Here is a 12113-nt window from a genome sequence, read left to right on the forward strand (position 1 = left end):
TATAAAGGACTGCCAATTATGACATAAAATGGTCTATATAGTGGTAGGTTTCCCCCTAAGTACCATAGAACTCCGGATTTGTGCTAAGTGCTAAAATAACCCTAAACAATAAAACTACTGCATTCAAACTGAGCATGTTAGGAGTTCTCAAGTGTTTTGCATGATTTTTGTGATGTGGATATAAGATTATTTTTAAAGTGCTTTAAAAGCATTTGAGAGCCTGGCCCCAGGAATTAAACCTTCAGTGTTATAACCTGGAATCCTTCTTATGGCCCTGGGCTCGTTTTGCATTTAACAACTATGTATGGATGATAATATTTTATACATTCCTCCACCTCAGTGACAGTACGATTATGAGTTTTCAGTCTACTGTATTAACTATCACCTCTTCCCCTGGCACTCTCTTTTACAGACTTTGGATGGATTTGTTTTCGTGGTAGCATCTGATGGCAAAATCATGTATATATCGGAAACAGCTTCTGTGCATTTGGGCTTGTCACAGGTAGGTATTACCTAATTTTATATACAACCAAAATATAAAAGTAAGCGTTGGCGGATCTTGACCGTGTTACCCAACTTGTCGATGATTCTGTTTAAGCGTCTGCTTTTGTGTATGAAATAATCCAAAACTGCAAAATCATCTTCTTAGGCCATCCCGCTGAGCTTTTCTTCCTGTTGCATTTCCCGGTTTTACTTTCTTTTTCCTTTGGGATTAATGACCAGTATATCTTTGCAACAGTCAGCTTTGTTCTGAGATTCTGCCTGATAGCCTGGACTCTGCTTCTACAGTAACACTCTTCCACTAACAAGAACTTCACAAAGGGAGATTTTTCTGTCCATGCTTGCTGGGCTGCACGTGGTATTGTGAGTTGCCATGAAAGCAAGAGGAAAACTGATGTTGAACATGGATTTTATGCAGACTGTGCTTTGGGGAGAGAGAAGGCGGCCGGGGGGGGGGGGTGCATAGATTTATGAGTGTTCACATGGAATTCAGGGTAATTTTTCCTGAGTTTTTCCAGTTCAGTGGTCGCTTCAGTAAAGCATTTTATATGCTTGTGATAGAAACTCATAAAACTCAGTTTACTACTGTTTTCACAGCAAGGTCCTGTTTTCTCTAGAACATTTAAATATTACCGATTTTTCTGGAACTGTCTTTTAAAAAGGGGTTTATCCCGTCAAGGAAAGAGATGCGCTCAGCTTTTATCTATTCCGGTCAAGCCAAGGGTTTGGAGGGGTGGGGGTGGGGGTTGGGGGGGGCAGAAATCGGCTGCTGTCTCAGCTCCTTGGAATGTGGGGAGGGGAGGAGTCTGATTGTGGCCCTTCACATTTCTGATTTAACAAGCCTGGTGGAGGTTCTAAGAGTCACATTTTTTTTATACATCTAGGGATTAAATGTTTCTTTATATTGTGACTTATCAGAGTGCTTTTTTTCATCACGACTGAAGACACACTAGAATTAATTAGGGACAGGAAATGGGCTCCCAGGAGGCAGATGAATAATCTGTATTGCACCAGCCCTCTCTGTAGTTAAGCCAAAATAAAACCAGCCAATTAACGGGGCTGGGTTTTTTTTTTTTTATGGAAAAACAAAATTACCAATTTGGAAACCTGCATCTGGTGTATTCCTTTTCTTTTTCTACCATTGCATTTTTTTAAACTTGCCATTTATTTACAGCCTTCTCTTCCAATGTGTGTATATCCTCATCCATGCCCAAGGGGGTTTCTGTGCCTCTGTTTCTTACATAAAGTCCTTTAAAGAGAATCTCATATTAAAATTATTTAGTGTTTCCTTTTCTCTTCCTCTTCTCTTCCTTTATAAAACCAGGTCTCCCAGCTAAGATTTGCTAAGGCTTGGCCCTTATACTTCCATGACTGATGGCATTAGTATACTCGTAGAACAGGAAATACTGTTGGGAACATGAAATGTACTATTTACATATTTTCCAAGGTTGTTATGCTCTGAATTTCCACCTTGCCCTATTTAGAATTACTTAAGGTCTTTTTGTTGTAACCAGTCTGGTGTCTAGACGTCGTTCTATCTGTGGCTGAATGATTTTGAGCAGATTACTTGACTTTTCAATTGTAATTTATTGAATCTTTGGTTAGTCTTAGAATAATGTCACAAACAAGATAAAACATTTCACCTCCTTAAAAAGGACTGGTAAAGATGAAACAGGTACAGTCACTATTTTCAGATATTAAATTTAGATCTGAGCTCCCTAGCAGTCAAAGCAAAAAGGGAAATGCCCAGTTATATGGTTTTCATTGTCCGATAGGTCAGGTACTTAGCCTCCCTGAACCATCACTTCAATAAGACAATCCTGCCTGCTCTACCTCTCTTTCAGGATTGTGGTAAGAACTATATCAAAGTGCCCATTTTATGTCATTTATAAATAATAGGGAGCTGCACAGAATCCAAGTGTCCCCACAGTTTCATTAGATCTATACATCAAGTAGCACAAAAGTTCTTCAAATAGTGTCCTTTGGTGGGCACATGTTGGGACTGCTTAGTCCTGTGGAATGTTCTGGCACATCATAAGGCCCTGCGCACATCCCAGGACTCCAGTTGACTCAGTCAGGCTGCTCAGTCTAGCATCCTACAACTCTCTCTCTGTCATTTTTCTCTTTTTATGTGGGAAATGAAATTGACCGTTTATGAGCACAATAATTAAGAATGAACAAAATATCGGATAGGTGACAAATCTGCCTCCTGTTCATGATGAACTCCTGTTCAGGATTAATCCCAATTAAAACTATATTTCCTTTTGGTCATAATGCAGAAATAAAACTTGGAGTCATAATTTTGAAAAGGGAGGGAGTTCTACACACTATCATTTTTCAAGAATGTTGTAGAGATGCCTTTTGTCTATATGTTGCCGGCCGGGAGAAGTGTCAGTTTTAAAAAAAGATAAATCAAACTAACTGTGTAGAGGGACTGATGTTTTTTTTCCCCCTGATCTCTTGGCGGGACTGTCTCACCATCAGTCTCCAGCTATGAAAACACTTTAATGCAGACGTGAACCCTCGCTAGGGTCTGGGGAGTGTTCCACGCTGAACTGTTTAAATAAGCAACAACAAACCTTTCCCTCCAATCTGTCTCCTGCTCACGATTAACTCTGCAGAAGTAAATCTAGGCAGAATCACAATGTGTATTTTTTTCTGTCTTCTTTACTTAAATAGTAAAATGAAGTATTGAAAAGGATGTCAAATACCCAACTTCTCCTTTTAAAAAATTTTTTTGTACCTTTTAGGTTATTTGTATTAGTAGTAAGAAGTCAGGCAAATATGTCAAACATGAAAACTTTATTAAAATAGGCTTAAGGATTTTTTTTAAATCCTCAGAGATGAAAGTGTTAAGAAAATTCTATCTAGTAGGCCGAGTAACCCTTTAAACAGATTTTCTGATGAATAACGATAGTACTGATAGCTTTTATTTACATAGTGTCCTTCTGTGGTCCAAGAACTTTCAATTACTCTCAGTGACATTATCTCATTAAGTAACAACATCTTTCACATTAATTCAGGGTTAAACTCTATGTTAGCAGCTCCTGGGGAACCTAAGCTCCTAGGTTTGTCATAATTGTGTGATAATTCACAGCAAAGTGTGTTTTTTTTTTTTTTTAATCTGCGCTATCTAAATAACTATCTGAGTGATGTATTTGAGAGTATGAAAATCATTCTTTATGTGTTATAAGCCCGTCCTAATCCAAAGCCTTTTATTGAACTCTTTTAAAACAAGTGTGGGAGTAAGAAATCTGGCAGAGTTTATTATTTTTGCTTTTAAATTAGTAAACAGGGTGATCCTCGCTGTTGGACTTTCGGACCAAAGAGTGACAGAGATGACATCGAATTGCAAGTTGTCTCCTCAGTTCACAGTCCGAGTGTGGGGAAACAGAGTCAGGCTACAGGCTTGAAAATCCTACTTGGTGTGTGCACACACAAATAATAGGTAATGATTCATGTGGTCAAAAGATAGAGCTGGGGAAGCACTCTTTTTCCATGCGGGTTTACTAGGTGGTTAGTTCCATGGTTTTTTGGTTAATGTAATTAACTTAACTTATATTGGAAGAAGGAAAAAAAAGCCCTGTATACCTGCTGTGTATTTCCGCAGACTCTTTTAAGCATCCCTGTGGTTTAAATTTCTTCACCAAAGCCACATACGTCATACAGCATCTAGGTAACTAATATAAATTTTCAAATAACTATAGATATGTGTGAAATAGCCTTTTATGAGACATATAAAGGAAAATGTAATATTTGAGATTGTGGCCGGAACCACAGCCGTAAAAATAGCCATGGCATTGTTTGGGGCCGTAAGACCTAATCCTTGCACTTTTGAAATAAAGAGAAAGGATAGCGTTTTATGTTTGTTGACATAACTCGAACTCTGAAATCCAAACCATCTTTTTTTTTTTTTTAATGCTTAATTTACCATAGTCAGCAAAACACCCAAAGCAGAGTAATGTGTATTTCCAGAGTACTGGGTGACTTTCCCCTTCCGACCCAGAATATATCCATTTAGTGCTGTATTTATCAGATGTAGTTTTCTTGGCAGGAAGGAAAGCTATTCAGCAAAACATAAAAACGCTCTTAGTAGGAAAGCAATTCATTTTGTAGTTAGCAGGGTTTTACAAATACTAAAATATCACATTGAAGGTCTGTTTTAATACGGTTGATGTATGAGACCTGGGGAGTTTTATAGCGACAACCATAATTTTTTTTTTTTTTTTGTGAGGTAGTCACATTTCTTTCAACCATTCAAAAGCACGAATAGATATGTAAATACAGGAAACACCATGTCAACCATAATTTTGAGTCAAGGTCAGCACTGTTTTATCATTCCAAAATTTGTTCTTTAAAAACATTTCTGTTATTTGAAGACCATTTTGCTTCCTGGACAGCCTTGGAGTTTATAATTGAACGAAGGATTCAGAAAATCAAGCCTCTTAATTCATGGACCTTCTCTCTTCTCGTTCTCCAAACACATGTGGTGAGAATGGGGTCTTTGAAGACAGATGAAGCTGCTTTGGGATTAAAACGCGAATCGAATCCCTGTAAGGACAGATGCAAGTATATAAATATACTTTCTCTAAAAAGACATGGGGTACTTTTTTCTGATTAAGAACTTGGTGCAAACCAGAATGCTCATTTTTTCCCCTAAGAACATGAGTAAGAGAGAGATGATAGACCCACACACACACAGAATCCATCTCGTTGTGTTTTCATTTTAAAAATAAGCTGTTGAGGGGCACCTGGGTGGCTCAGATGGTTAAGCGTCTGCCTTCGGCTCAGGTCATGATCCTGGGGTCCTGGGATCGAGCCCCGCATCGGGTTCCCTGCTAGGCGGGGAGCCTGCTTCTCCCTCTGCCTCTGCCTCTCTCTCTCTCTGACTCTCATGAATAAATAAATAAAACATTTAAAAAAAAATAAGCTGTTGAAATGTGACTCGATTAAAAAAAAAAAAAAAAAAGCCCAGCTCCCTTATTGATTTGCCTCTGTCCCTCTCCACCTGACAGAGCTTACCAGGAATCTCCATCACTGACTTCAGGGAAGAGGAGATGGTCCTGTCCCAAATGGCTGACTTAACACTTGCTGGTTTATCGAAATTTTTTAAGGATGAACAGAAATGATTTGAAAGGAGACTATTTAGTTCTTAATCCTTATTGTTTTTAATGAACTCACGTAATAACTTTGGTCATAGGCAAATCCCCTTTTGGGTCAAGTGGGGAGGGAGGGAGGCTCTCTGTAACAGGATTGTCTCCGTTCCTCTGTAGGCATAATATTGGCAAGAAACATTCCATGAATAATGCAGAAAACAGAACTACAAAAGCCGTTTTAGGGACAAGATTACTTAGCAGGCCAGAAACAGAATTTGTTCTGAATAAAATGGTAACCCCTACATCTTAACTAATTGGAAGACCTGGCTCAGAGGAAGGGGGTAAATTCCTTCACCTCTCCCTGGCTGCTCAGTCCCAAGGAAGGAGCTGATGGCCTTGATGCTAATTTGGAACAGTGGCTCCCAGAAGAACTTGTCCATGAAATTGCCTGTGGGTGTCCTGCTGCGTGAGGTGGCCCGGGCAGAGCGGCCCCTTGACAGGAGATGGTGTTGGCTCCGCTCTGAGGGAGACCAGTGAGCCTCCCAACAAAACACGAGGCATGACACACTTAAAAATAACAAGGGGGTGGTTGGGGACAAGGCCCTCGCAAGCCTGCCTTTGCTCTTTTAGCCTGCCCTCTCCCTGTGGGGCAGAGCTGAGAAAGACTGAGTCAGACCTGCCCACGGTTCCCTGCCACCCGAGGGCAGTTTCTCATGCGCTCTCAGCTTCCCCGCCCCCCACCCCGGGCTTTGGGGCTCCTGAGGGCTGTGATGGAAGAGCCATCACTGGCCTGGGCTCCTGGTCAATACTGGGTGCACTGTCCTTGTCTGCACCATTGCAGCTCTACAACAGGGTCCACCCACCACTGCTCAGAAGGCCCTTCTGATGGTCATAGTCTCTGGAACATTCTACGGCACTGCCCATCTTGGGGTGATGGGTCAGGGTGTCCAGGTCTTGAGACTAACATCCCCTATCGTGGCACTTACTTTTGGGAGAACAGTAGGAAAGTTCTCAAGGTTCGGTGTCGAGTCACCAGGAATCTCTGTGGAAAGGTCCTAATGCTGGTGTTTTCCTAGAGACCCCCGTCCCTGCAAGGGTCCCGTCCAACACGCACGTGGGCTCTAGGCCTGCCATCGTGTCCTCTGCAGGGTGTGCCTGGAAGTAGGCGGCATCCAAGTGCTGGGGTCGCGACCCCCGGAAATAACCACCATGTCACATGGCTGTCTGGAGTGCGCCCAAACGGCCCCGCAGGTCATGCAGCCGCCCCGCCGCACCCGTGGACGGGAGCTATTGGGTCACTGGTCATCCCAGAGTCAGAAGGCCAGGGACATGTTTCTGGCAATGGGGAGGAGGCTTGGCGGTGCCCGAGAAAGGGCCTTTGTCGGGGTGCGAGCCCTCCTCACGTGCAGTGGAGCCCCCATGGCTCCCACCTGCTCAGCCTTGGAGAGGACGTGACCCTCGCAGGGACCATCGTCTGGACTTGGCCGCTGGTGTCCCGGCTGGCCAGGCCCCTCAGGCAGCACGGGGGTGTGGGTGGAGCACGGTGGGGCCAGGCCTTGGCTCCAGTCTGCTGTAAACTGCTTCCTGTGTAAAGGATACCGCCCGGGGCCATGGGGGGGGCACCCACCTCCATGGCTCATCTTACATCCTTCCCGTCCCAGTTCCTCCCGCTCGGGACTGTCGTGGCTTTCAGCTCACATCCCCACGTCGTGGCTTTCAGCTCACATCCCCACGTGGGAGACGGTTCAGGGTGCTGCTTGATAAAAGACGTGGGTTTCTGCATGTGGAGAAGGTGTGCACTGTGAGCAGAGGTCAAAGCTCTGTCCCTCGCAGTCCGTACCTATTGTCCACCTTCCCCTCCCCGACCTGCGCAGACCCCAGAGGATTTCTGACCCTTCCCTTCCCTCCGTGGCAGGTGGAGCTCACCGGCAACAGTATTTATGAGTACATCCACCCTTCCGACCACGATGAGATGACAGCAGTGCTTGCGGCCCACCAGCCCCTTCACCATCACCTGCTCCAAGGTATTTCCTCCAGACGAAGAAACCAGCACGAAAACCAGACGAAGCTCTTGGATGGGACGCGAGGGTTTTGCTTCCCATGCTGCCCAGGGGAAGTGTGCGTGACTGGAGTGGCCCAGCTGGGCCTCTCCAGCAAACACGTGGCGTGGGGGACTTGCTTTTATGCGTCTGTCCTTTGAAGCAACACTCTTGATCCCATTTCTCTTGCCAGAGACCATGGTGGGCGCTGGTAGGAGGTAAAGGAAAGCGGTCAAGATGTGCTCTTGGTTTAGAACTCCAGGAACACAGGTCTAGACCTGGGCTTCTTAACCAGAGGGTCCCCGATAGAACTCAAGGGGTCTGTGAAACTGCACGTGGAGAATTCCATCTTTCTTCTGTCTGGTTGGAATGTAGCATTTCCTTGGCTTATAGATTATGGGGGGTACGCCATCTTACTCCCCCTTTTACCAGTGGCTTCGCCAACGATGAGAGTCACACACATTGTCATTTCACTTTACAGTTCTCACAAGTGTATAAACTTATCACGCACGCTCATCATTACTTCGAAATTTCAGGAGTTACGAGGCTGGCTGCTGGCTCTTGTTATTTAATGCGTGAATAAAGCAGCACATTTATAACCAAATCACCACTTGTTTTATTAGCAAAAGATATGAGCAAAAATATTTTGGTAACTGTTTTCAATACAGTTGGTTCAGTTTGTGATCTATATTTTTATCTTCTGCTCTTAAAAACGTTATTCCAGGTAGGAATCTGTGGATTTTGTGCCATGGCACGAATCAGTTAAGAAGCCCTGGTCTAGACGGAGGCAGGTCCACTTCACTGGCCTGTCTCCATGTGGGGACACGATCCTCCACCTCCTCCACCACGGTCCCATTACTGAACACCTATGGATTGGGGTCCTACCGCCATAAGCGCGTGTGAGGACATAATGTGGTGTGATTGCTCGGGGGAGGATGTGGGGCACATCATTACGCACATGACTCCCTAAGTTACAGTTGCAATGCATGCTAGGACGACAAACTTATTCTGGGGCGCTGGCCTTGTAACACCCTCTCTCTGACAGTCCACTGAGCTAGCATGCTGCTCAGTGGGTCTCTTGTCTGCTGTGGACTATGGTATCCCAACTTGGCCAAAATTCCCCATAGAACAGAACGCAAAAGAAGAGACATCAAGCATGGTAGAATGGGATAACCAGCCGGAGAAGAACTCAAGTTCTAGTTGTACTGCTCCCCGCTGGGAGGGGTCGTTCTAAGGCTAGAAGGAGAGGCTGCAGAAGAGCACACTCCGTTTTAAAACCACCTGCAGATACAGCCTGTGGCCCCCATGTTCTTAGCCCCAGACATAGTCACTGTGCGTCTCACTTTTCCTTAACCAGGGAGAGAGACCGCTGTGCTGGTTTCTGAGATGAGATGGCTATGGTCTGTAACTCTTTTTTTTTTTAAGATTTTATTTAATTTGAGAGAGAGAGAGCACTTGAGCACAAGCCGGTGGGGGGTGGGGTGCAGAGGGATGAGGGAGAAGCAGATGCCCTGCTGAGCAGGGGGCCTGACGTGGGGCTCGAGCCTGGGGCTCGATCCCAGGATCATGACCTGAGCTGAAGGCAGACACTTAACCACCTGAGCCACCCATACGCCCCACTATGGTCTGTAACTCTTAAGTCCTTGCAGATGGTCTGGCCACATCAGTGCACACAGATAAGCTCAGAAGAAGTAATTTCTAGCAAAATGAGAGCTGGGAGGAGAATAGTGCACCTGAGTCTCATTCTTTCACTGCAGGGTTGTTTGTTTATTTTTTTAATTTTCTTTTTTTTTTTAAGATTTTATTTATTTATTTGACAGAGAGAGACACAGCGAGAGAGGGAACACAAGCAGTGGAAGTAGGAGAGGAAGAAGCAGGCCTCCCACGGAGCAGGGAGCCCGATGTGGGGCTTGATGCCAGGATCCTGGGATCACGACCCGAGCCAAAAGCAGACGCCCACCTACTGAGCCACCCAGGCGACCCCACTGCGGGGTTGTTTAAAGCTGGAAAAGGCTGCAGGAGTCTTAGAGAACTCCTAAAAACCATTGTGTTATTGTTCTAGAAAGTTCCACACAGAGTGTTGGTTACACAGGAATGGACTTTCTCCCACGAGCTCTGGTTTCATGTTACCTTTCCATGTCATAGCTTTAAGTTAAGTGTTTATCAGATGACAGCAAACCAGTCTTGGGAATATCAAGAGACCCTTCCAATCCCAGCCCCCGCAGGGTTCATGTCTGAGGTGTAGCAACCACACGAGAGAAACACGAAGCTCCAGGACCGGTGGGGTTGCCATCTGAGTGTGCAAGCTGTAAGGTGCACAGGCGCTGGGACTGCTCCCCGGCTTCTCATCCACAGAGCTGGTTTTCTGCTGCGGAGCTCGCCCTGCTGCTTCATGGTTGTTGTGCTGTTGACTTTCTCCAAACTGGATGGGTCATTACCAGGTGAAGTTGTTTAGAGCTGAGCGTCCACACCTCAGTGCGTAGCTGGAAATGGTGCAGACAGGCAGGCATGTTACCGGGAAGCCTTAGGCCTCGCAGACCCTGGCCTGCTGCAGAGGAATTATGGGTATATGTGGCTGCCCCTCCAACAGTGGGGGGAAGTGAGGAGCCTCACGGGCGATTCCCTTGCTCTCCCTGGGGAGGGGCGGGGGGCATTGCCTCCACTCCTAATGGTAACCTTTCTTTAAAAATTAATTTATTGGGGCGCCTGGGTGGCTCAGTCGTTAAGCGTCTGCCTTCAGCTCAGGTCATGATCCCAGGGTCCTGGGATCGAGCCCCGCGTTGGGCTCCCTGCTCGGCAGGAAGCCTGCTTCTCCCTCTCCCACTCCCCCTGCTTGTGTTCCTGCTCTCGCTGTCTTTCTCTCTGTCAAATAAATAAATAAAATCTTAAAAAAAAATTTTAAAAAATTAATTTATTAACTGCCACCAAATAGCTGTTTATTAGGAGTGGAGTGACGTCATCCTCACCCAGGGGCATGGACACATCATTCCAGAGAACTGGTATCTGTTCACTGAAGCATAGGGTGTGTCCTTAGGGGACTCGCTTGCATTTGCAATAGTGAGGTCAGAGATTGGTGGGTGAGGCCTTCAGGCCAGCCAGGGAAAGACTGAATGGGGAGGGTCAGAGCCATCGAGAAAGGAGGGGTGGTCGGACCGGGGCTCTAGATGAGGGCAAAAGCTTCCATCTGGCCGAGTGAGTGGGTCTGTTGGGTTCTCTTCCCCATTCCATGGCAGTCTCGGGCAGGATGGGTGCCCCGTGGCTGCCTCCCTGTGCTGCGGAGAGGGCTGTGCTTGGGAGTCCTGACTCAATATCCTCTACCCTGAGGGAAGTCAGATGCCTCTGGGCCCTCCTGGCCAACTCAAGCATCCGCCCCAGGGCTGGCCAAGGTGATTTCTTTGGCACCAGGCTTCTCTGTGCCTGCCTGGAGGGGACCATGGGCCGGTTGAGCGGGGCTGGGCCCACTGCACTTAGAGTCCTCACCTGGCCCCAGGTTGGTGTCTCCTGAGCTCTTGCTACGGCCACGTTTCTGGCTGCCTTCCCTCTGGGGCATGTGGAAGCCACGCCAGGCTTTCAGTGGGAGTGTCAGTTTTAAAAAAAGATAAATCAAGCTAACTGTTGTAGAGCCCACCCAGGTCGTGGCCACAGGCAGAAACTCTCTGGGTCAGGGGCTGGGCATTCTGGGATAGGGTCTCTGGCTGCCTGGTCTGGGCCTGAGGGTTGACTGATGTTGTTGGGACAAAATCGGGGGAAGCAGTTGGGGGACAGTTGGCCAATCTAACCTCACTCCTGCTTTCAGAGTATGAGATAGAGAGGTCGTTCTTTCTGCGGATGAAGTGTGTCTTGGCGAAAAGAAACGCGGGCCTGACATGCAGTGGATACAAGGTATGAGGATCCTCCTGTCGGGGGAGGGAAGAAATCGTTCGCGCTGGGTCTTCACTGCTTTCTATTTTGCTTCCTACTGCGAACATCTGCAGACACCAAGCACAGGGACCCAGACATTTCCCCCTGCCTAAGGCAGAACTTTCCGGGGAGGCCGCTTGCCTCTGCTCCTGCAGCAGGTATGAGAGCTGGTGTCTTACAAGGATATCCTAGGAGGGCCGGATGTCGTCAGAGGAGACCAGGAATAAACGTGGCCCAGGGTAGAATTTTCCTTTCCTGTAGGTTCTACTTTGCTCAGGTCGGTGGCATTGGAGGAGCTGCCCCTCGAGCTTACTGAGAATCCCTATTGCGGGGTCGGCAGCGAGTATTCAGAGCACAGAAACGGTGCCCCTACCCTCGAATGTTCGGCCAAATCCGGGGATGATGACTATGATGTGCTTGACTAATGATAGAACCCGTTCTGAGGGGCCATGAGCTTTCAGCAGCGGCATCTCATCTAGTTAATTAATAGTCATGGCAGTCCTCTGAGGGGAGTATTATTGGCCCCATTTTACGATCATCAGGGACGCAAGCAGAGAAGGGAGAAGACCAGCAGGAG

General features: G+C 46.5%; 1 protein-coding gene across 2 annotated transcripts in view; it reads left to right on the forward strand.

The window, feature by feature from the left end:
• The window catches only part of SIM2 (SIM bHLH transcription factor 2), a 53756-nt gene that overhangs the window by 12696 nt on the left and 28947 nt on the right, over positions 1-12113 (forward strand). For both annotated transcript variants that reach the window (XR_003518162.2, XM_027584868.2), the window contains exons 3-5: positions 413-502; positions 7513-7621; positions 11433-11518. Coding sequence is in view for 1 of the 2 variants with exons in the window: in XM_027584868.2 (XP_027440669.1) it covers positions 413-502; positions 7513-7621; positions 11433-11518 (285 nt within the window). In the remaining variant the exon portion in view is untranslated. The remainder of the gene's footprint in view (positions 1-412; positions 503-7512; positions 7622-11432; positions 11519-12113) is intronic.

The sequence above is a fragment of the Zalophus californianus genome, chromosome 1, assembly GCF_009762305.2.
Source record: "Zalophus californianus isolate mZalCal1 chromosome 1, mZalCal1.pri.v2, whole genome shotgun sequence".
In the NCBI taxonomy this organism is placed as follows: domain Eukaryota; kingdom Metazoa; phylum Chordata; class Mammalia; order Carnivora; family Otariidae; genus Zalophus; species Zalophus californianus.